This window comes from Ursus arctos, unplaced genomic scaffold, assembly GCF_023065955.2.
Source record: "Ursus arctos isolate Adak ecotype North America unplaced genomic scaffold, UrsArc2.0 scaffold_6, whole genome shotgun sequence".
Lineage (NCBI taxonomy): Eukaryota > Metazoa > Chordata > Mammalia > Carnivora > Ursidae > Ursus > Ursus arctos.
In genome coordinates, this window is record NW_026623078.1 from 76,590,791 (window position 1) to 76,613,289 (window position 22,499).

The 22,499-nt window shown below is 45.7% G+C and overlaps 1 protein-coding gene across 1 annotated transcript in view; it reads right to left on the reverse strand.

Annotated features, from left to right (window-relative positions):
- Window positions 1-22,499, reverse strand: part of ADCY8 (adenylate cyclase 8) — a 223,336-nt gene that overhangs the window by 119,520 nt on the left and 81,317 nt on the right. Inside the window, exons 3-5 of the mRNA XM_026495400.3 lie at window positions 21,944-22,074; window positions 12,027-12,138; window positions 1,534-1,661 (exon numbers count right to left, since the gene is read on the reverse strand). Coding sequence (XP_026351185.1) covers window positions 1,534-1,661; window positions 12,027-12,138; window positions 21,944-22,074 — 371 coding nt within the window. The remainder of the gene's footprint in view (window positions 1-1,533; window positions 1,662-12,026; window positions 12,139-21,943; window positions 22,075-22,499) is intronic.

Genomic DNA, 22,499 nt, shown 5'->3' on the forward strand with positions numbered 1-22,499 from the left:
TTCTGCATTTCTGTCAAAGAGCAGTCATGTCCTATCTCTTTCTCCATCTGCCTGCTTGGTCTTAGGGATGGTGATGGTCAGGTTTTCATCATACACTCCACAACAAAGCCCCATGCCACCTTGAATGGGCCCTGGGGATGGGCTGGTTCCAGAGGTGGAACCCTGAGAGTCTGCCAGGGAAGCATATCTACCCCCCAGAAATGGGATATCTGGCTAAGCCTTGAAATGACCAGTGTCACATCAATGAAGCAAAATCATATTTAGGGAAAGAGCCTCCATCCTTTTCTTAATTAGGGAGCTACACAGCCTTTCCTGATGTCAACAGACCTCTGCCCCAAACTTGAATGAAGTCAGGGATCTGTGAGCAAGTAGAAGGAGTCATGGCTCCAGTTGCTTACATCCCTCCTGCCCACTCCAGGCTTGGTCTTGGAAGCAGCAGGTAAGCTGAGCCTTCAGTGGAGGATGTGGGTGGGGTGCCCAAGTTGCTCTCCTGCTGCTCTTTAATCCAGACTGACACAGCCAAGGATCACCAACATAACTACTGGACCACACAACCAAGGTGTGAGTTCATTGCAAGATTATTCTGGCCTGTTCATAGCAGGATTCTTCTTCCCTTTTAAGATGAAGGCATAAGCCACAGAGAAGATTTCTACCCAGGTACCCTCTTTACTGCCTTTGCTGTGGTTCGGGAAGGTTGCAATGCTTGGAGGCTCCATGGGGAGCCTTCTATCTGGAACCTCAAGGGGAGCTCTGACAACACTGAGCTTCTATCCCAAAGTCACAAGCAGTCTAATTCCAGAGTCCTTGACCTCAATAACTCCTGCCCTCTTGATTAAGCTTGTCACACACTCATGAAGCCAACCTTGGTGGTGACCCTATAACGATTTCCTGTTGGCCTCAGGCTAAAGTACAACCCTTGTCATGGCTGAGAAGGCCCTGTGAACCCTGCCTGCTCCCAGCCTGCAATCCATCTGTCACCACCCTTTCCTCCCCAGGCTTCGCCAGCTGTCACTGTAACACTTCCGGACCCCCCATGTGTCGAGCCACACTTTCCATTCCCCCAGGATCTAATGTTTGCTCACCTTTCAGAAAACAGCTGAGACAGCTCTACTCTGGAGAGCCTTCTCCAGCACCCTGTCCTGGATGAGCTCTACCTCCTCTAATCTCCCTCAAACACCCTGGGTTGGATTCATCTCAGAACTTACTGTACCATACTGAGTGGTCTCCCACTGCACTGTAACCTCTCCGAAGGCAAGTACCACACTCAACTTGGTCCTTGGTGTATCCCCACAAGGACACTGGTAATACAAATATGTTGGACAAATTATTGAAAGGAAGGTATACCAGGAACGTAATGAAGCTGGCAGGTTCACTGGTTCACATGGGAGAGTTAATGGGCATGCAATTTTTGTGCCATAAGACCAAGCGTGTCACCTTTCAACAAACACATGATCTGCCACAAAGGATAGACGGGGTGGCTAGTCTTCATGCACATCGAAGGCCTGGGTATAATGGAGGAAGATGCAAGATTACCTGATGGTTTTGATCATGCTGAGGCCCATTTCAACGCAGCAGTGGGCGTGGTCCTGGCGGGGCTCAGGAAGCCCTGAAACACAGTAGTAACAGTCCCCCAGGATTTTAATGCGAAGGCAGTGATGCTCCTGGAAGGAACAGGGTGGAGAGGAGAGGACTGAGTCAGCAGACAGGTAAGTGCTTCTGAAAGGCTTGGGAAGGCTGGCAGTGCGGTCAGACAGTCTTCACCCTGGGGGTGGGGGAGCACCTACCTTTGAAATGCTCTTCTAACATCTTCCTAAGAGATTGGTGGGGTACCCTAAATAAGAGTTTGAAGGGCTCAGAGGTGGAAGGGAGTCACAGAAAAACGCTGGAGTTTGACCTCAACAGATACAGGCTGTATCCTGGCTACGCCACATACTAGCCTTCTGATGAACACCCGTCACGTGGGCAGGCCTGGCCGAGCGGGTATGGAACACAGACGTTCAGTGTTCCCCTGTGAATCCTGCCCATCAATGTCTTTTTCTCAGGACAGGTCTCTGAACTGACACTTTTTTAGCAGTCTCAGCTCAATAAGCACTTGAATGTATAAATCACTCAGGGACGCCTACTATTTCAACTCTATTTCAGGTCCTTTCCCAACTAGGGTACTGGTCCCTTAAAAAGAGGGGCTGACTATGTCTTATGTATCATTTTATTCAAGTGTGAGTTCCTGTGTTTGTTCACTGAAAAAAATGTCAATAGGGCACTATGATTAAGTCAAGCATTGTCCCGGACACCAAGATGGTCAATAATAACCCCTACGATGCACCCTATATTCAACAGAGTTAACCCTCACAGCCACCTTACGAAGTAGGTACGATTGTTATCCTGGTTAAGGTACGGGTAGTACCTTCAGTACCTCATAGGTAAGAAGGATGGCACAGTTGTTTGGCAAATTCGTAGTCTTGAGGACACGATTCTTACCGAGTCTCAAAGAGCAACCAGCATCAGGGAAATGGTGCATTTTCGCACTGGATGGGAAGAGGCTGGATGATGCAGGTTTTTGAGGAAAGCGATCTGGAGGCAGCATAACAGGGGCTAAGAGCACGGGCTGGAGTCACGCTGCACAGGATTAAATCCTACACACCCTACAACTACTTAACTTCTGAGCATCAGCTGCCTCATCTGTAAAATGGTAAATGAACGGGACCTCGTTGTTTGACTGCGAGGACGGTAAGATGATGCATGTGAAGGCTTAGAACGGAGTCCAGCAGACAGGGTACTACATCAGTGTGACCTGTCTCTGTGATGAGGAGTGGGACTCCTGCCCCAGTGTTTTACATCTGTCTGTGATCCTGGGCAAATGACTTTCCCTTTTGGCTTCCTTGGCTACATGGGTGGAACTGAATGACGACCTCTGAGATGCGTCCCAGATCTGAAGTCCTAAAAGCTTATGGGCTTTGTGATTGTGAGGCTCTCCTTGGGAGAGCAGGGTCCCAGGGCAGAGGAGAGGAGGCACATACAGAAAGGGGCTCCCTGAGACACCAGCAGCTCAGTGGACACCTTTGTCCTGCCAACCTAGACAGCACCATGCTGGTTTCCTGATTGGATCAACGGATTCAGCTATTGTGTTTGGGTAACGAATGAATGAAAACAAAATATCAGACAGGGAAGAGAGAAGGAGAAATGGCATGAGTACCTCCCCGCCTGGATCAGATTGCCAGGACTTTGCAACCTTCCCAAATGGGCTCAGATGTGATCTTCAGAACTCTGATGGCATGCACAGCTGTCCCAGGGTTATTTTTAGGAGCTTGTGGTTCCTATCTTTTGGCTGCTTCGTTGCAGCTAATTTTGCAAGAGACCTTGGTGGGGGTCTGATCAATAAGGGAAGCTCCAGATCTTTGGCTGTGTCTTCTAAGACCCCTAGCGTATGGCTGGAACAGGGCCAGAGAGTATTTGGCTTATGGGTCCTGGCAGTTTCCAGATTTGCAACATCCATGGGACAGTTACTTAAAAAAAAAAAAATCAGAAGGCCTGAAGGACTTCTATAAAGCTCAATTTTGTATTTTGCCAAAGAAATATGAAAAAAATCCATCAACAAACAAAAATAACCCAAGTACCACCCACCATCCCCATGACTTTATGAAAGAAAGGGCATTTTTTAAAAGATTTTATTTATTTATTTGACAGGGAGATAGAAAGAGAACACCAGCTGCCAGCAGGCAGAGGGAGAGGGAGAAACAGGCTCTCTGCTGAATAGGGAGCCTGGCGCAGGGCTCCATCCCAGGACCCTGGAATCATGACCTGAGCCAAAGGCAGGCGCTTAACCCACTGAGCCCCCTAGGGGCCCCAGAAAGGCCATTTTTAACACTAAAAAAGCAAAAAGACATTCCTAAAAGAAAGTTTTTTGAACCAAATAAAATTATTATACAAACGCACTACATTTCAGATAAATAAGCGTATATTTTATCTCATGGCCACAAATTGAGATTCCTGATATTTGATTGTGAAAGAACATCTGAGAACCACAGAACAAATAAATCACTGATGGAGATTTTTCTGAGAACACTAAGGCTAAGAAGCTCAGTAGGTGAATTCAGTCAACCACACTCTTTGGGGGCAGAACCTGCCATGAGAGACTCAAGCTGATGGCAGTCTGGAGCACTGGGTGTTGGGGAGGGGCGATGGGGAGGGTAGAGCAGGAAATGCTTTAGTCTAAGAATCCAACATCTGCATTCTGGTTACACTTACCAGCTGTTTGACCTTGGCTAAATCCCCGAAGCCATGGATATGTGAGTTTCAATGCCCCGTCTAAGAAACGTGTCAAAGTAACCCATCTAGTTTTTAATACGTAATAAAGTAAGCGTGACCATCAGTTCACAATGGTAGCAATGACAACAAACACCTGGAAACAGGCATCCCAGTGTTCAGTGATCGTTCTTCCTTTGAGTCTTGTCATAATAACCCTGAACACAGGAGGACAGGTAGGATTTACACCTGTTTTTATATATGAACCTTTCAGTATGAGAGATAGGAAATATGTGAAAAACTTCCTGTGCCACAGATCAGTGAGCTAAAAGAAACGATATGGCAAGATTTCATTCTTTTTTTTCCTGTGGCTGAGTGATAGCCCACTGTATATATAGACCACATCTTATTTATCCATTCATCTGTTGATGGACACTTGGGCTGTTTCCATAATTTGGCCATTATAAATCATGCTGCTATAAACATTGGGGTGCATGTACCCCTTCAAATCACTATGTTTGTATCCTTTGTAATGCAATTGCTTGGTCATAGGGTAGCTCTATTTTTAACTTTTTGAGCAGCTTCCATACTGTTTTCCAGAGTGACTGCACCAGTTTGCATTCCTGCCAACAGTGCAAGAGGGTTCCCCTTTCTCCGCAACCTGGCCAACATCTGTTGTTTCTTGTATTGTTGATTTTGGCCATTCTGACAGGTGTGCGGTGGTATCTCACTGTAGTTTTGACTTGTATTTTCCTGATGATGAGTGAGGTTGAACATCTTTCCTGTGGCTGCTGGCCATCTGATGTCTCCTTTGGAATAATGTCTATTCACGTCTTCTGCCCATTTTTAATTGGATTATTTGATTTTTTGGGTATTAAGTTTTTTATAAGTTCTTTATATATTTTGGATGCTAAGCCTTTATCAGATATGTCATTGACAAATATCTTCCCCCATTCTACAGGTTGCCTTTTAGTTTTGTTGATTGTTTCCTCTGCTATGCAGAAGCCTTTTCTTTTGATAACTGATGACTGGATAAAGAAGATGTGGTATATATATACAATGGAATACTATTCAGCCATAAAAAAGAATGAAATCTTGCCACTTGCACAACATGGATGGAACGAAGAAAGATAAAGAAGGGTGAGTGTATCATGCTAAGCAAAATAAGTCAGTCAGAGAAAGACAAATACCATGTTTTCATTTATATGTGGAATTTAAGAAACAAAACAAACAAGCAAAGGGGAAAAAGAGAGAGGGAGAAACCAAGAAACAGACTCTTAAGTATAGAGAACAAGCTGATGATTACCGGGGGCGGGGGGATGGGTGAAATAGGTGATGAGGATTAAAGAGTCACCTGTGTGATGTATGGAGGTGCTGAATCACTGTACCGTATACCTGAGACTATCACACTGTATGTTAACTCACTGGAATTTAAATAAAACCTTTAAAAAATAAAAGAACCATTATGGACGACACGTGCTAGTCACCAATTCTTCATCAGTGATTTTTCCATGAAAACAGAGGTAAAAGCATCTTGGGAAAAGGTAGGAAAAGGAAGTAATATTTACTGAGCATCTACTATGTGCCAGGCGATGTGTTAAATGCATTCCATTTATCTGGGGGAGTCCTCGTGCACGCATTTTGAGTCGTGCGCCATCTCACAGATGGCTTAAGTGAGCGAAGGTCACAGAGCAAGTAAGAGGCAGAACTGGAATGCACACCCGTGCCTATCTGACCTTCGCCGAACTCCATGCTCTTTCTCCCGGAAACTGAACACGGGATGACCGAGTCCAGAATGGTAGCTCTCCAGACAAAAATGGGGTTTGGAAGCAAATGCTGTCAAATGGTTTATCATCCTTCCGGAGCGGACACACAGAGGGAATATGTTTGTGGCTGGGGTCCATTTTTCTTGCAGACAGAAGGTGAAGCTGGCAGCCTCTTTGAAAAACTTTGAGCTCCGTGTAAATGGTGTGTGTGTGTGTGTGTGTGTGTGTGTGTGTGTGTGTTCGAAATATTAAAATGTATACACATGAAAGACCTGTCTGATCTGTCAGGTTCTGTCAATTTGCAGGCACATTTTCCTGACCAATTCCTGTAAGCTGTCATATGACTTGACAGTAATTTCCAAGCAGCTTCTTTTTTTTTTTTTTTTACCAGAAACTGCTTCAGAAAGTTTATATTAAGAAAGCAGGTTGCTTTGAAAAAAAGATACAGAAAAAGAAAGCTAAAGTAGGGTGAAGGTCTTCTTGCAAATTTTATTGGGTGAATCTTAATATAATCCTTTTCTTCCCTTCTCGGTGGCTGTGATATAGTATCATAATTTTGGAAGTTTATGAAATCGTGTCAATCATAGATGAAAATGAGGTGATAAATGCACCAAATTATCAAAGGTGGTTATCTTGTTGGGGAGGGATAGCAATACAGGGATGTGCACTCGCTCTATACCTCTGATGTTTGAATTGTACATAACGAGTGAGTACGGCTTTAGTAATCAGAAAAAAGTCAACAGAAAGTGAAAGACTGTGGGACGCCTGGGTGGCTCAGTCCGTTGAGCATCTGCCTTTGGCTCAGGTCATGTTCCCAGGGTCCTGGGATCAAGTCCCGGATCTGGTTCCTTGCTCAGCAGGGAGCCTGCTTCTCCCCCTGCCTCTCCCCTGCCTTTGCTCTCTCTCTGACAAATAAAATAAAATCTTTTAAAAAGGTGACTCTCAGAACAAATACATTATGTATTTTTGAAAAAGTTGTATTAGAAATCATGACAATTTTATGATTCTATCTAATTGTAATTACACAAGTGACATGAATAGATCGTCCTAGTAGATAAATCCCCCTGGGCAGTCCTTCCTCCTCAGACACACGGCCACCTGGGAGCCTGGCTCCCTCCCCCTCCTCAGAGGCTGCTGTGTGTCCACGAGTACATTACATGTTATATATATGTACTATTTTTCATGCTCTGCAGCCATCTCACATCCTTAGCCATATTATCCCATGTTTATGGATCTGAGACATGCTTTTTTTCAGGCAAAACAGGTCTTGAATTTCTATGTCAGTACAGAAATGGCTAGTTCATTCTTTTTAATCTGCTCATTCACTGCATAGTGTTGGATTTATTCCTTCCAGCAAAAATTGAAGTTGCTTCCAGCTTGTCCGCAATTTAAAATAAGGTTTAAGATGCAATCATGTCAACTGCGTGCAACAGTAAATATGTTCTATGTTTTACAGTTTTAAAGCTTTCATCACAGTATGCAAATTCTTCCTTCTGAATATGGATGGGGGAGTAGCAGGCAGAGAATATTTTTTAAAAAGATCAAAGACAAAGTTACAGAAATTTGCCAAGGGCACTATCAAGGGTTAAAAAACAAAAATAAACAGAAAAGCTCCACTCCAAGCAATCAGGGCACTCAGGAGTTCAATCAAACTAAGAGGAACTTTAAGAGGAAGCTTTGAAGTTTCCTGCATTTCAATAATGCAGTAGAGAAACAGGTACAGGGTGTGAAATTCACATGCAAGGTGAGTTCTCTCCCATATGTAATGTAAACAAAATCTACAGCCAAAAATCATGGTGAGGCAGATAGAGAATCCTTATAAAGCCACAGAATTTTGATGCTAAAAAATGCAAAAAGGGTCAACTCTAAAAGCCTTTTATACAGAAGCAGAGTTTGACCCAGTTGGTTAAGCGACTGGCCCACGGCTGGGGCAAAAAACACTGAAAGTAGCTTTTCTCATTTCAAGGCCAGTAGAATTGTTTTCATTGGCATGTTTCTCAAACTTTTCCAGGGAGGTCCCTGAGAGCAGTAGAGACTGATGCACTTGGGGTGGGGGTCAGAGCTACGGAGCGCTCACGGGTGCTGAGTACTTATTTGGAGACAGACTCTAGATTAAGATACATTTTAAGTTGTTGTTTTGTTTTTTTTTTTTCCCATTTATCCTCCACTGCAAGTGTGATAGAAAACGGAGCCACTGAGAAGGATTTGCCCAGGGAAGTCCAAGTACAGCCCACACCTGAAGTCCCACGAATCTAACCCTTCAAGCTGCCTGCATGGGCAGCAACACACCTGCCAATGTCTTGCGTTCTGTCTCCTGACATGCCTGTGGCCTTGCTTGGTGGTCAAGAGCCAGCACCGGTGGGGCACCCGGGTGGCTCAGTGGGTTAAGTGTGTGCCTTTGGCTCAGGTCATGATGCTGGGGTCCTGGCATCCAGCCCCGCATTGGGCTCCCTGCTCAGTGGGGAGGCCTGCTTCTCCCTCTCACTCTGCTCCTACTTGTGCTCGCTTTCCCTCTCAAATAAATAAATTAAATTAAAAAAAAAAAAAAGGAGCAAACCCCTGGCCCAGTTGGCCTGAATCGCAGATACACCCACCTACCAGTCGTTCTAGGATGATAACTTCTTTGAGCCTCAGTCACTATCTATCTATCTATCTATCTATCAATCAATCATCTATCAATAACCTATATATACACTATATATATATATATATATACATATATACACATAATCTATCTCGTAGGTCTGTTGTGAGAACTGAATTAGGGAATTCAGGGCAAACACCCAGAACGACAAGTAACATACACCAGGGAGTTGAGGAATGTTCAATGGTCTTACCAAAATTAATAATAATTTTACTCCATCATGGATCTGTGCTTCAGTTGTTATTTTTTTTCTCAAAAAGTTTTTCTTAGAATTTCAGAAAGATGGACAATAGCTTCTTGCACCCGCTGGTGACTGACGGGCTGTGTATCCCGCCCCCCCCCCCGCCCCTGCCACAACCTGTGCGTAAGGTAATCGGGGGGTGGGGGGGTAGGCCCGGTTACAGGACAAAGTTCACATCCCCTAAAAAGTTGCACCATGCCCTTCAAACGTACTTCTGCTTCCTCTCCAAGCTCCTTTCTCGCTACAGTGTCCCTGCGCTTGATGCTGTAGTAATCTTGAGCTGCTTCTTTTTCTTTTTTTTTTTAAGATTTTATTTATTATTTGAGAGAGAAAGACTGCACATGTGCAAAGGTGGGGGGAGAGGGAGAAGCAGACTCCCCACTGAGCAGAGAGCCGGGCGCGGGGCTCGATCCCAGGACCCTGGGATCATGACCTAAGCCAAACGCAGAGTCTTAACCCACTAAGCCAGCCAAGTTCTCCAATCTTTAGCTTCTTATAGCTCCCCAAACAAGCAGCACGTTCGTGCATTTTCACTCTCCTGCGTGCACACCACAGCTCAGCCTAGAAGGTATTTTTCTTTGTTTGTTTTGGTCTAATCTGATACCAGGAAAGCTTCTGCTGTTCCTCAAGACCCAGCCTGCACACAGCCTCTTCTCTGGGTGCCACCAAAACACCGCCATCGCCACCCCCCCAAGCACCAGCTGCTCCTTCCTTCCTCCACCAGGACTTCTGTGCCTATTATTGCTTGAACCCACACTGTCCTGCAATTCTTAGGTATTTGCTCTCCCTCTACCAGACGTGAGCTTCCTGAGGGCAGGGACTGGTTTTGTCTCGCCAGAGTCTTGCAGGGTACCTAGCCATAAATGTTGGTTGAACAACTTGGGTTAAATTTTACTTAGCAACCCCGTCCCTGAGTCAGTGGAGTTTACACTAAAAATTGACCCCAGTCACATCTGTTGGTTCTCCCTGCAGGGCCATTCTTGGTCATTTGAGGTCTTTGAACAGAAATATTCAGAACCGTAATATGAAGTAGGGGAACTATGGGAACTGGCACCAAGCCCCAAAGGGGCAACAGTAAAAAGAAGTGGCATACGTTCTTCCCCAGCTCCAAATTCCCAGCCCTTCAGGTAACCCCAACCCTTCTCCAGGGGCTGGGATGGGGGGTGAGGGGTTGGGCTCGGTTTGCCCCTCGTCCTCTGCCATGTCAAGTCTCCTATTTACAGCTGGCCGCTAGCTACAGGTTACAAGGCGGGCTCCCTGGCAGGGTAGCATCTTTATCTTTGTTCTCCCCTTGGCATAAAATGACCTTCCCTGCCAGGGGCGCCTGGGTGGTACAGTCGGTTAAGCGTCCAATTCTTGGTTTCGGCTCAGGTCGCGATCTCAGGATCCTGGGATTAAGCCCCGTGTCGGGCTCTGTGCTCAGCTCGGAGTCTGCTTGAGTTTCTCTCTCTCTCCCTCTGCCCCTCCCGCTCATGCTCTGAAATAAATAAATAGATCTTTAAAAAAATGACCGTCCCTGTCGTCTTCACTTTGCTAATTGGTGTATAATTGATAAACAATAAAGCTGGCTATTTTGATAAAGGCTACAGTCCTGCTCACATGGGGAGAGCTACGTCACTCACCAAGTCACTGCACCCTATGCTTCTGTGCAATCAATCCTCTCTGTCCACCTCCAACTCCTGGTGACGATTTATCTCTTTTCTGTCCTTATAGTTTTGCCTTTTCTAGAATGTCTTATGAATGCAATCATAAAGTTTCTAGGCTTTCCGGTCTGGCTTCTTTCATGTGGCATATTGCTTTGGAGACTCACTGATACTGCTGCGTGCGTCTCAGTGGTTTACTCCTTTTCGTTGCTGCATAGTAGTCCACAGTATTTGTTTTCCCATTTTTAAGACTCAGTCCAAGAATCACTTTCTCTGGAAAGTCTTCTCTGATGCAGGGGTTATGTGCCGAGTCTGCCTTCCCACAGCATCCCAGACTCACCCTCATCATACACACAACACATTGTACATTGATCACTTATTGATGTGTCCCTGGCTAGACTTAATTCTAGGAAGGATGAAGTGCGTTTCTGTTATTCCCACACATAGCGCGGTCACAACACCAAGCAGGTACTCAGAAGCAAGTATGAATGGCTCTCGTTGGAAGGAGGCAGCCTTAAATTCAGACACTTGGATGCTCTGGAAAAGGAGCTCCCACTTGATGTGGTTGCATAGGCTTCTGTGAAGAGCCCTGTGAAGTTGGCACTGACAGACACACTGTACAAAGGAGGAAATTAAGGCATGCCTGTTTGAACCCAAAGCCCACTCTAAAGGACAGTGTGACAAAGATATTCTTCCGCAACTTGAATGGCTTAGGACTAGGAACATGAGTTCTGATAGCAAACAGCTATCTCCTGTAGCCTGTTCTTTCAAGCCAGCTGAAAAATAAAGGTAGTGTCCTGTTGGCTAAAAACAAAGGCGTTAGGTTAGGTCAAACAAAATGGCGGTCCAGTGGATCACCAGCTCTTAAGAAGAGGCTAATTGGTTTCAGGCGGCTGGAGTTGGCTGGGAAGCTGCAGGCAGCCATCACTGCCTGAACCAAACTGAGGCTGCAGCTGGATGACACCTGGCCACACGCAGGGGGAAAAGATGGGGTGGGGGGGCAGAAAACAGATAAAAAGGGCTTTGGCTTACCTGTCACTCAACCGGCTATCTCTCGATTGGGAAAATTAATCTGACAAACCTCCCATCCGAGATCTGTAAATAACTAACATTGGTCCCCAGAGGGGCGCCTGGGTAGCGCAGTCGTTAAGCACCTGCCTTCGGCTCAGGGCGTGATCCCGGCGTTCCGGGATCGAGCCCCACATCGGGCTCCTCGGCTGGGAGCCTGCTTCTTCCTCTCCCACTCCCCCTGCTGTGTTCCCTCTCTCACTGGCTGTCTCTCTGTCACATAAATAAATAAAATCTTTAAAAAAAAAAAAAAAAAAAAAAAACCACTGGTCCCCAGAAGGTGCAGGGCTCGGGGGTCCACGCCAGAGACAAGGAAGCAGGACAAGAGATATTGGCGATGAAGCCTGAGTCCTCCTCTCCCTAATTCCACATGCAGTCCCTCACTCCCACAGAAGACTAGAAGGGAATTAAATTCAACTCACATGGGCCAGTCGATCAAATCTGGCAAAGAGCTCGTTGAGCATCCGGACCAGCTCCTGGGCGGACAAGGTTGTGGAGAGGTTGGTAAATCCTTTAACATCTGCAAAAAGAATACTAGACAACAGGGGAGGGACAGGGTGGGGAGAAAGCATATTAATATTTTACTCCATCCTAGAAGACGTCAACACCATCCAAATAACTCAGCCGTGATCTGAGATTCTAGCTCTCCCTGTCAGGAGAGTCAGGAGGCACGTGTCAGTATTTAACAAATATCTCGGCAGACAGAGTCCACCCAGGGGTTCGGGAAGGACAAGGGGGCAACGGAAAACCCTTCCTCCTGTGCAGGACTGTGGAGTGGGGGCAATGCAAATAACCCCAAAGGGAATTTGTCACTATGAACAGATCAATTTGTTGTGGAAATCGAAATGAAGCCTTATGAATTACCTATTTTCACAAGGAACAACAATGCAGATGCCATGAACACAGCGTGAAACGAACACAGGAGGGACAAAGAATAAAAAAAAAATCTCATTATCCGCAGCAAATGACATACTTAAGCTTGCAGGCAAATAGAGGGTGGCATTTTTCAAAAAATTAGGGGAATAGGAAGCCGAGCTGGGAGACCTCAGGCAGAAGAGTTCATTGCCCAAAACTCTCATACCGACTAAGCATTTAAGTGAGGTCAGGTCTTGGCTCTGCGTATGTTTGGCATAAAGGACGAGGAAAGTAAGGGAAGGGGGTAGTCCTTGAAAGCCTTCTGAAAGCAAGGTACTGAATGAGCACTGTCTTAGTTCATGCGCCCAGTTACTCTGCGGGGCTGCCACTCCACCGCGAAAATGAGCAAACTGGGGCTCGGAGAGGCAAGGAGACTCGCCTAACTGTCCCCTCGTAGCACGTGGCAGAGTTGGAGCTGTCCACCTGCACTGTAGGACGCTGTCCCATCCCTCCTCACCACACCAGCTCAGGGACCCAGGCAGGAGCAGAGGCCCCTCTGTGTGGAGCAAAAGAAAGCCTCGTGCCCTGTTGCTGGGAATGCCAATTGGTGCAGCCACCGTGGAAAACAGTATGGAGTCCTCAAAATTTACATGATCCAGTAATTCCACTACTGAGTATTCATCCAAAGAATATGAAAACGTCCATTTGAAAAAAATATATAGACCCTTATGTTTATTGCAGTATTATTTACAATAGCCAAATTATGGAAGCAGCCCAAGTGTCCATCAATCGATGACTGGATAAAGAAGATGTGGTCTGTATATGCAATAAAACATTATTCAGCCTTTAAAAAGAGTGAAATCTTGCCATTAGGAGCGACATGGATGGAACTAGAAAGTATAATGCTAAGTGAAATAAGTCAGTCGGAGAAAGACCAGTATCATACGATCTCACTCACATGCGGAATTTAAGAAACAAAGCAACAAAAAAATGAGCGAAGGGGAAAAAGGGAGAGACACACCAAGAAACAGACTCTTCATTATAGAGAACAAACTGACAGTCACCCGAGGGGAGGTGGGTGGGGGATGGGTGAAATAGGTGAGGGGGATTAAGAGTGCGTTTCTTGGTTTTTTGTTTTGTTTTGGTTTGTTTTTTTTTTTTTTTTTTTAAGATTTTATTTATCCATTTGACAGAGAGAGAGACAGCCAGCGAGAGAGGGAACAGAAGCAGGGGGAGTGGGAGAGGAAGAGGCAGGCTCCCAGCAGAGGAGCCTGATGTGGGGCTCGATCCCAGAATGCCACATCACGCCCTGAGCCAAAGGCAGACGCTCAACCGCTGCGCCACCCAGGCGCCCCAAAAGTGCATTTGTTCTGATGAGCCCTGAATCATGTATGGAATTGTTGAATCACTATATTGTACACCCGAAACTAATACGACACTGTGTGTTAACTATATTGGAATTAAAATTGAAAAAAGAAAAAGACCATAAAAAAGAGCAGAGGCACTTTTCATGTTGTATCATTTTTGAAGCTAGGATACCATCTTAACAGGGTGTCAAACGTTTCATTTTTATTTTCCTTACTGTTGTATAAAATAATGGTGAGTCTTACAATCAGTGTAACTTAGTTTTAATGCAATAGGTTAATTAGCCAGAAGACACTGTGGAATGTGTGGTGACTTACTCTTGTTACCCTCAGTATTCAGGGTTCTTAAACTTGTCTCCATGACAAACACTTTTAAGAATCTGATAGAGGGGGCTGCCTGGGTGGCTCAGTCATTAAGCGTCTGCCTTCGGCTCAGGTCATGATCCTGGGGTCCTGGGACCAAGCCCCTCATCAGGCTCCCTGCTCCGCTGGGAGCCTGCTTCTTCCTCTCCCGCTCCCCCTGCTTGTGTTCCCTCTCTCGCTGGCTGTCTCTCTCTGTCAAATAAATAAATAAAATCTTAAAAAAAATAAAAAAATAAAATAATTTATTTAAAAAAAAGAATCTGATAGAGGTTGTGAATTCTCTCTCCTAAAAATGCACAAGTATTCACAGTTTTGCATTTCAAGGAATCTGCATCTTCCCTGAAGCCGTCCATAGACTCATTTAGAATCCTCAGGCCCCAGTTGTTGTTGTTTTAAACCTATTGTTTGAATTAATTATTTAATGCCTTCATTATTTTAGCAAATATTTGTGCATCTACCATATGTCTAGCTACACATTGTGCTAGGAAGTTGGATTAAATAATAAAAAAGATGCAGTGCGTGTCCTCAAGATGCTTGCGGTGTAGGAACTCAGGACGGCCAGACAAGGAGAAAGACAGGAACAACTCAGGAGATGAATACAGTGGCCCCTCCTTATCCGGGGACTATAAGGTCTGTGGGGGGGCGGGGGATCCATTCGAAGACCCCCAGGGATGCCTGAAGCTGCAGATAGTACTGAACGCTATAGAGATTAGTTTTTCCCCCTATGCGTGCACCCCTATGATAGAGTTTAATTTCAAATTAGGCACAGCAAGAGATTAACAACAACAGTAACACAACAGAACAGTTGTAGCAATACACTATACCAAAAGGTATGTGAATGTGGTCTCTCTCTCAAAACATCTGTACCCACTGTTGTTGTGATGAGAGATGACAAAATGCCTCCGTAACGAGATGAAGCGAGGGGGGAGTGACGGAATGATGCAGGCACCGCGCTCCAGTGTGAGCCTACTGTTTACCTTCCGAAGCTAAGTCAGAGGAGGGTCTTCTGCTTCTGGACTGCAGCTAACCGTGGGAAACTGAAACCGCGGATAACGGGGTGGGGGCGACTGCTGTACTTTGACAGAAAGACACGTGGGGGGATGACCATTTACAGGGGATCAGGAGTTTCCCGACGCAGCAAAGTGTCAGCTGAGTTTTGAAGGACCCCTGTGACTAGACAGAAGGTAAAGCGAGTAAGTTGGGCCGTCTGAGCAGTGCATTCGGCACCTGTTAGGGTCTGGAGGAAGTGGGACAAAGGTACAGCCGCTCTGCAAGAATTCAAGGGCAGCTGGTCAGAGGGTAGCACGTCAGAGGGTAGCACCGAGCAACAGGGTGGGGAAAAGTAGAGGGAAGAGAGAGAGAGTGTGCGTGAGTTAGAGATGTGCGGCAGGGCATTGTTGAAAATGGGGTGGTAAGCCAGGTGCAAGAACACAGACATTGTGAGAGTGATGGAAAGCTAGTGAAGGGGTTTAAGCATGGGTGTGATGACTTTAAGCTTTGAATATACACAGTTTCCCCTGGGTAAGTCACTACACGGTCACTGTCCTGTATGGCGTTCCGAGAGCACAGCATTTGCCAAGTGCATAGGACCAAGTGCATAGGATTGGAGTCTAGACAGATCAGAGTTCAGAGCCCAGCTCACCACTTACAAGTACCAGAACTTCGGGTAACTTCCTACACTTCCCTAAGCCTACAGCAAGCTGGAGATAATGATAACACTTGCCTCGTTGGTGGGTAGCAAGAGCTCGCTCAGTACCTGGCATAGGAGGTGCTCCGTAAGTGTGTTAGACCTTTTTATGATTTTACAAAAATGTTCCAGAATTGAATGATTGCATTAAGAGATAATGAAGGAAGAGAGGTTAGAGAAGTTAACGGAGGAGAAAGTATGAGCAGTAATTCGATCATTTGTTACCTGCAGCTGAAAGCATTCCTAAATGTTGACACAAACGGGAATAAGAGGAGCAGGAATATTCACAGAGTATCTACTGGGGACTGTCCTACATGCCACATATATTAACCCGTTGGCTCCTCGTAACAATCCATGAGATAGGATCTACTGTGACCATCTCCATTTTATAGATAAGGACACTGAGACCTGAGTAACTTGCCCATGGACATGAAAAGCTAGGATCTGAACCAGGTAGCCCAGCTCTGGAATCTATACTCATTATCACTCTGGTATGCACCTCTGAAGTAAGGATGGTCATTGCCCAGGCAGGTGGAAGTGGAAGGGCCCATAGATCATCTAGGCCAACCCACTCAATAGATCCATTCACACAAAACTATTAATATCTATCTGTCTATTCCAAGAATGGTTCATTCATTCATTCAGCAACAAGAATGGAATGCCTACTTGTGCCAGGTGGTGGAATGATGGTGGTGAGCAGAAAGAACCATCACAGCCCTCATGGGGCTGTTGAAAGGAGCCTATTGAAAGAAGAGATGGATTTGCAGAGATCAAAGGTCAAAAAGACGTGCTCAGTGATCTAATATCATCAATTTTTTTTTTTAAAGGTTTTATTTATTTATTCATTCGACAGAGATAGAGACAGCCAGCGAGAGAGGGAACACAAGCAGGGGGAGTGGGAGAAGAAGAAGCAGGCTCATAGCAGAGGAGCCTGATGTGGGGCTCGATCCCACAACGCCGGGATCACGCCCTGAGCCGAAGGCAGAAGCTTAACCGCTGTGCCACCCAGGTGCCCCTGAATTTCTTGTGGTCTTCCGAACACACTACCTCATGCACCAGTGAATGAACATAACGCACACGCTCTCTGGCATAGCTCTCTTTCCTGTTGCTACTATTAAACTCCTACTTGTCCTTTAAGCACCCACTCCTAGGTAGAAACCCTGCTTTTATAGAGAATTTCCCAAGCACAACCAGTCATTCCTACTCCGGCCTCCTACCCAGCCTGCGGGCCCCTCTGCCATGGCACCTAACACTTGACAACACAATCACTGAAGACTAAATGTGCTCCATCTACTAACTAAAAGACAGGAGGAAAGTCACTTCTGTATCCCAACTGCCTAGCACACGTTGGCCCCATGACATGCTTCCTGAACTCGATCAACAGAAGTCTTCAGAATGAAGTCTGCTTTTTTTCTCAGGTGTGGTCATGGCCACCACTGGCATCTCTTGGGATCTGGTTAGAAATGCAGAGCCTCAAGCCCTACCCCAGACCCACTGGATCAGAATCTGCTTTAAAAGGAGCCCCTAGTGATTTGCACGCACCTTCAAGATGGAGGAGCACCTGGGTAAGTCACAGTCACACAATGACAGTTTGTTGACTTTGAGTCGAGAACAGAAAGCAGGGTCCTCGTCCTCTCTGCTCGTGTTACTCATTGCTCATTCTACTACCCCCAAGTGGTGCGCGCCAGCTCAGGTCTCCTGATTCTAGGTATGAACTTGGAACCTTCCATGATAATCACCTCGGAGTATATTCATTTTAGAATGTACTGAAGGGGCCATGTTAATTTTCAAATCTAATTTGCTTATATAAGTTGTTTATTTGGCTAAAAATAAGTGTTGTTACCTAATAGTCACTCTGCAAATAGAGAGACTTCAAGAAAGCTTTCACACAATTCCTAACCAGGAACATGGGCCCTGGGCAGACTCTTCTAACTGTGCGTCCTTCGGAAGTTTACTTAACCTCTCTGAGCTTCCATTTTCTTGATAATAAAGAAGAGATCACTGGAGCAACGCTGAGCCATTTTCTACAAGTAGGTAACTTTTATATCACAACATAGTCCTCTATAAGTGGAGGGTACGTAACTCCTTGGGGAAATTTTTGGGAATCTGAGAATGTTTAATAGAGTGCCATTCTTCATAATGCCATTTCTGTCTCACAAACCAACAGGTTCTCTGGGCCCATTCAGTTGCATTTTACTCTGGTCTACATGGCCAGTGTGATGGTCGCTGGAAAGAACAGCCAACCCAGAAAACGGGTAGACTGAGTAAGCCTCTAAAATTGAGGCTTACTGATCCCTGACGAAAGTTCACTGAACTGTCTACCCTAACACTGAGAGAGGGAAAGACAAATCTGCCTCCTGAGTAGACCCAAGCAATGTGCACCGCAAATGTGCCGATGTATGTGGCGTGAGGCTGGGCGAGAGGAAGGGAAAGGGAGCTTTGGGAGGGAAGCTAACCATCCCCCAAATCCATGTTCCCCTGTCACTAGGAAAGGCTGCTGTGCTGGGGACTCTGTTTTCCTCTCGTGTCTGGGTAGGGCCATGCAATCATGGGTCTCATCAATGGAATCTGAACAGAAGTGATACATGTCATCTCTGGGCCAAGGTGGTGAAGAAGCAGGTGTGCCTATTCTACCCTTTTTTCTCTAAGAGCTGAATGTCAAAAATTCTGAGGCTCAGGGGAGGGCACGGATATAAAACTCAGAGGCCTTTGTCCCCAAGTCACCCGCCGACCAGGAGCATCAACAGTGGGCAGTTGTGTGAAAAAATGTTATTGAATTTAAATCAATGCAATTGGGAAGTGATTTGTTAGGGCAGACAGTATTACCCTGAATAATGTAAGCATCTTAAATATATGGGAAAAAATAGGAGAAATAAATAGAATGGGGCCGGGGGGAATAGAAGCCCAAAAGGCTTCCAGTGAAACATTAAGCGGCCAGGTCGGTCTCCAGAGAGAATCCAGGGAAGTCTCAATGCACAGAGCTGAAATCAACATGAGAATCCAAACTGTCTGTCCATTGCAAACAGTGCAGTGTTTGGATTAGGAAAATGAGGCCCCAAAAGATGAAATTGATGCAGCCAAAGTCTAGCAGGAGATGTAGCTCAGAGAGTGTGTTCTGGAATGAGAAGCTTAATCCACCGGCTCCCAGTCCCCTGGGCACAGGAAGGGCCCCGCACACGGCTTACCAAACCCTGTACCGACACATGTATGTCTATGTACGCAACAGGAGGCCAAGGATCGTAGGAAATACAATCAAGAGTCAGACATTTACAGCAGACTGTTTTTAGGGAAGGGTCACAAAACGACAAACAACAATGTAAGCAAAAGAGAAGAAAGAATGAATTAGGAGGGTTGCCCTGAAGAGACAGACACAGGATTGGAAAAAAAATTTTTAAATGTTCCCTGCACTGCAGTGGGTGTGCTCTGGCTGCTGGGGAACAGGGCAGAGCCGCCAGTCTGGCTTTGTTTTCAGACATAGGCTAAGGACCATCCTCCTCTGCTTTTCTCATCTCTGGTCTTATTTTAGCAACTAGCAGCAAGCCCAACTCTAACTCAGTGCGGCGTGCACTTCTATAAGAGGGTCCATCTCCAGCTTAAGAGCTCCGTTTAAGGGTTTAAAATAAATGGGTGAGGTGGGGAGGGCAGAAGTCACCTTAGTTGTTCTCGACTAAGGGAAGCACTGAAAACCGATCAGTGCAGAAAGAATGCCAAACATGTCATTTATTGAACTGAAGGCTCCTAAGTATGTTGGTGTGGGTGTGCGGGCTTGTTTATTTTTTTCTTTATTAAGGGTAATTACTCTACCCCCACCATCACTTTCTCCAAGAACTTCATAATATTCTTTTCATATATATATATATATATATATAAAATATATAGTATATATATGTAGTATAATAATGATAATCATCAATATCAGATAATAATAATCATATATACATAATATATGTTATATATATAATATATATGTTATATATATTATGTAGAGATACAGATATAGACAGACAGATCTCACTGTTCAGCCTTCACTCGTACTAATCCCCTGGTTTAGGATTCCTTTTCTTTGACATTGTTCGCTAAGCTGACTCAATTTCCAATAAGGCAAATAAGAATCACCTCTTTTAGGAAGGTTTCTCTTATCGCCCCCCCCCTCGCTCTAGGTCTTCCTCTTTTTATGATCAACTTGCACCCTTTGCTTACTTTAAAAATAGAATCCCACACTGTATAATAATTATAGATACTTCCCTGAGCCTGTTGTCTATAACTGGTATTGATGGGTTCTCATTATCGATGGGACCAATTCGTGGATCTGGGGAGTATCTATTATGGGAGTGGCTATTTGGCAAAAGGCTGCTTTGCAAACCCAGGCATCTAAGCCAGTGTAGCTCTATTCTCGGACAAAACTCTGATAATGACCTCCATGGACATGGCCGCTGGGTTAGAACCATGCTTTCTGCTGGACTTCCTTTCAAAAGAGTGTCCCAGCATGCCAGGTGAATGCCCAGAGATGCAGGTAAGAAGGAAAAGTTGTTCTTTTCTCTGACCAAAGTCAGGAAGAAAGGAACCAAGAGGGCACATGGGTCAGTTTTAGAGCTGTTTAACATATAAACTTTTCCCCTACGTTTGGGAATTTTCGCCCTATGATATTTAGTGGGAGGGAGATATAATTCTACTGTACAAGCTGAAAATGTCAGATACCTGCTTTCCAGGCACTTCTGGTGAGTGACTGGGCTAAGCCAATCAGACACATCCACCTCAGGCTTTACCCTGCGATGCAAAGAGGCAGGGGGAGCAGGGAGTGGGGGCAGGGCAGAGGCAGCCACTTGAAAATCCTGGGGGACTGCAGGAGGAACCCAAGAGGTCGCAGCGTCCTCACTGGCCTAGAGCCCGGCTGTCATTCAGGCCCGTCTGCTGAGCCTGCCTCTCCATCCTTCCCTGATTACTCTGTGAGCCACTACTCAGCCTTTCTGCAGACTTCTTTTAAATCAACCAGGGTTAGGTTGTTTTTGCTTCTAATTAGGAAACATGTCTGAATCCATCTACACTATGCCCAATGCTCTACTATATGCTTACCTCTATTCTATGCTTTGTATATATCTTCACTCACATCATCTGCATCGACCCTGCAAGGTGGTTATTAAAATGCCCATTTTACAGAGAAGGGCCCTGAGATTCAGCTATGCAAACTGCCCAAGGTCACACACAAGGAAGAGGCAGAATTGGAATTTTAAAGCTGCTTTGCCCCATCAAGGAGCCCCCACCTCTGACTTTTCAGTACACATCATATTGTCCAGGGCAGTGCTGGGCAGAGAGAGCACTGATGGATGGATGGGTGAAGGATGGATGGGTGGATGGGTGGAAGAGTGGGTGAGCATAAGGGTGGGTAGATGGATGGATGAGTGGGTCGGTGGGTAGCTGGGTGCAAGGGTGGATAGTTGGATGAATGAGTGAGTGGGTGGGTAATTGGATGGATGGGTTGGTGGATGGATAGATGAATGGGTGGGTAGTTGGATGGATGGGTGGATGAGCGGGTGGGTGGGTAGTTGGGTGGATGGGTGGATGGGGGGTGGGTGGGTAGTTGGGTGGATGGGTGGATGGGGGGTGGGTGGGTAGTTGGGTGGATGGGTGGATGAGGGGGTGGGTGGGTAGTTAGGTAGATGGATGGATGGATGGATGGTTGGCCAAAAATATTTTTACAAAAGAAAAATCAGCTATAACCCTTTTTTATTTTGTTTTAAAGAAAGTTATAAGAGAAATAAGAAGAGCTACACGATCACTCCTGAGCTCTCCAGATCACATCTTGCAATTATTTTTTCAATCATAATGTAAAAGGTTTTTGCTTTTCCACTCAAAATATAAAGGCGGGCAAGCCAATATAAATTGCATTTCTCTGACATTTCTCTTGAGCCTCAATTTGGAAAGGAACTCTGCTGCTGGTTAATGAATTAATCAACCAAATGAAGAAAGGCTTTGACATTGAGGCAGACAGAAGTCATGGCAGTCGGATGGGAGCAGGCAGGCGCACACCCAGCTCACTCACGGAGCCGGGGGGAGGGTGCAAGGTTCTCACCTGACGTTCTCATAGCGATGGATGTAGATCCGATGGAACTGGTGCTGCAAGTGCTCGTCTTCAACATTGGTCATGTCATTGATCATTTCCAGGACGACAAAGCGGGGGAGCACAGATAGCACGAGACGCTCCTGGAACAAAGCAATGGAGAGGCACAGGCTTGTTAGGTTGACCAGCAAGTCTGAGATGGGGTGTGTGTGTGTGTGTGTGTGTGTGTGTGTGTGTGTGCGTCACACAGAAGTCTTGGGGCTCTTGGCTGAGGAACTGCTAACTTCAAGCCATTCTTGAACGTGACCAGTATCTACTGAGTACGTGTTACTTGCCAGGCAGCATGTAGGATGTAGGGTAGCTAGCGGTGATCCAAATGGACGGGGGCCCTACTACTGTGGAGCTTACATTCTAACAGGGATACAAGCATTGAATAATACCCACTCAAATGCACCCAGACGCATTCACAAAATGTGACAAGTGCCAGGCAAGAACAGGTCACGATCAGAGTATGACCTGATTCAAATCAGGTAAGAAGGACCTTTGGGAGGGACTGATGCTTAAGCTG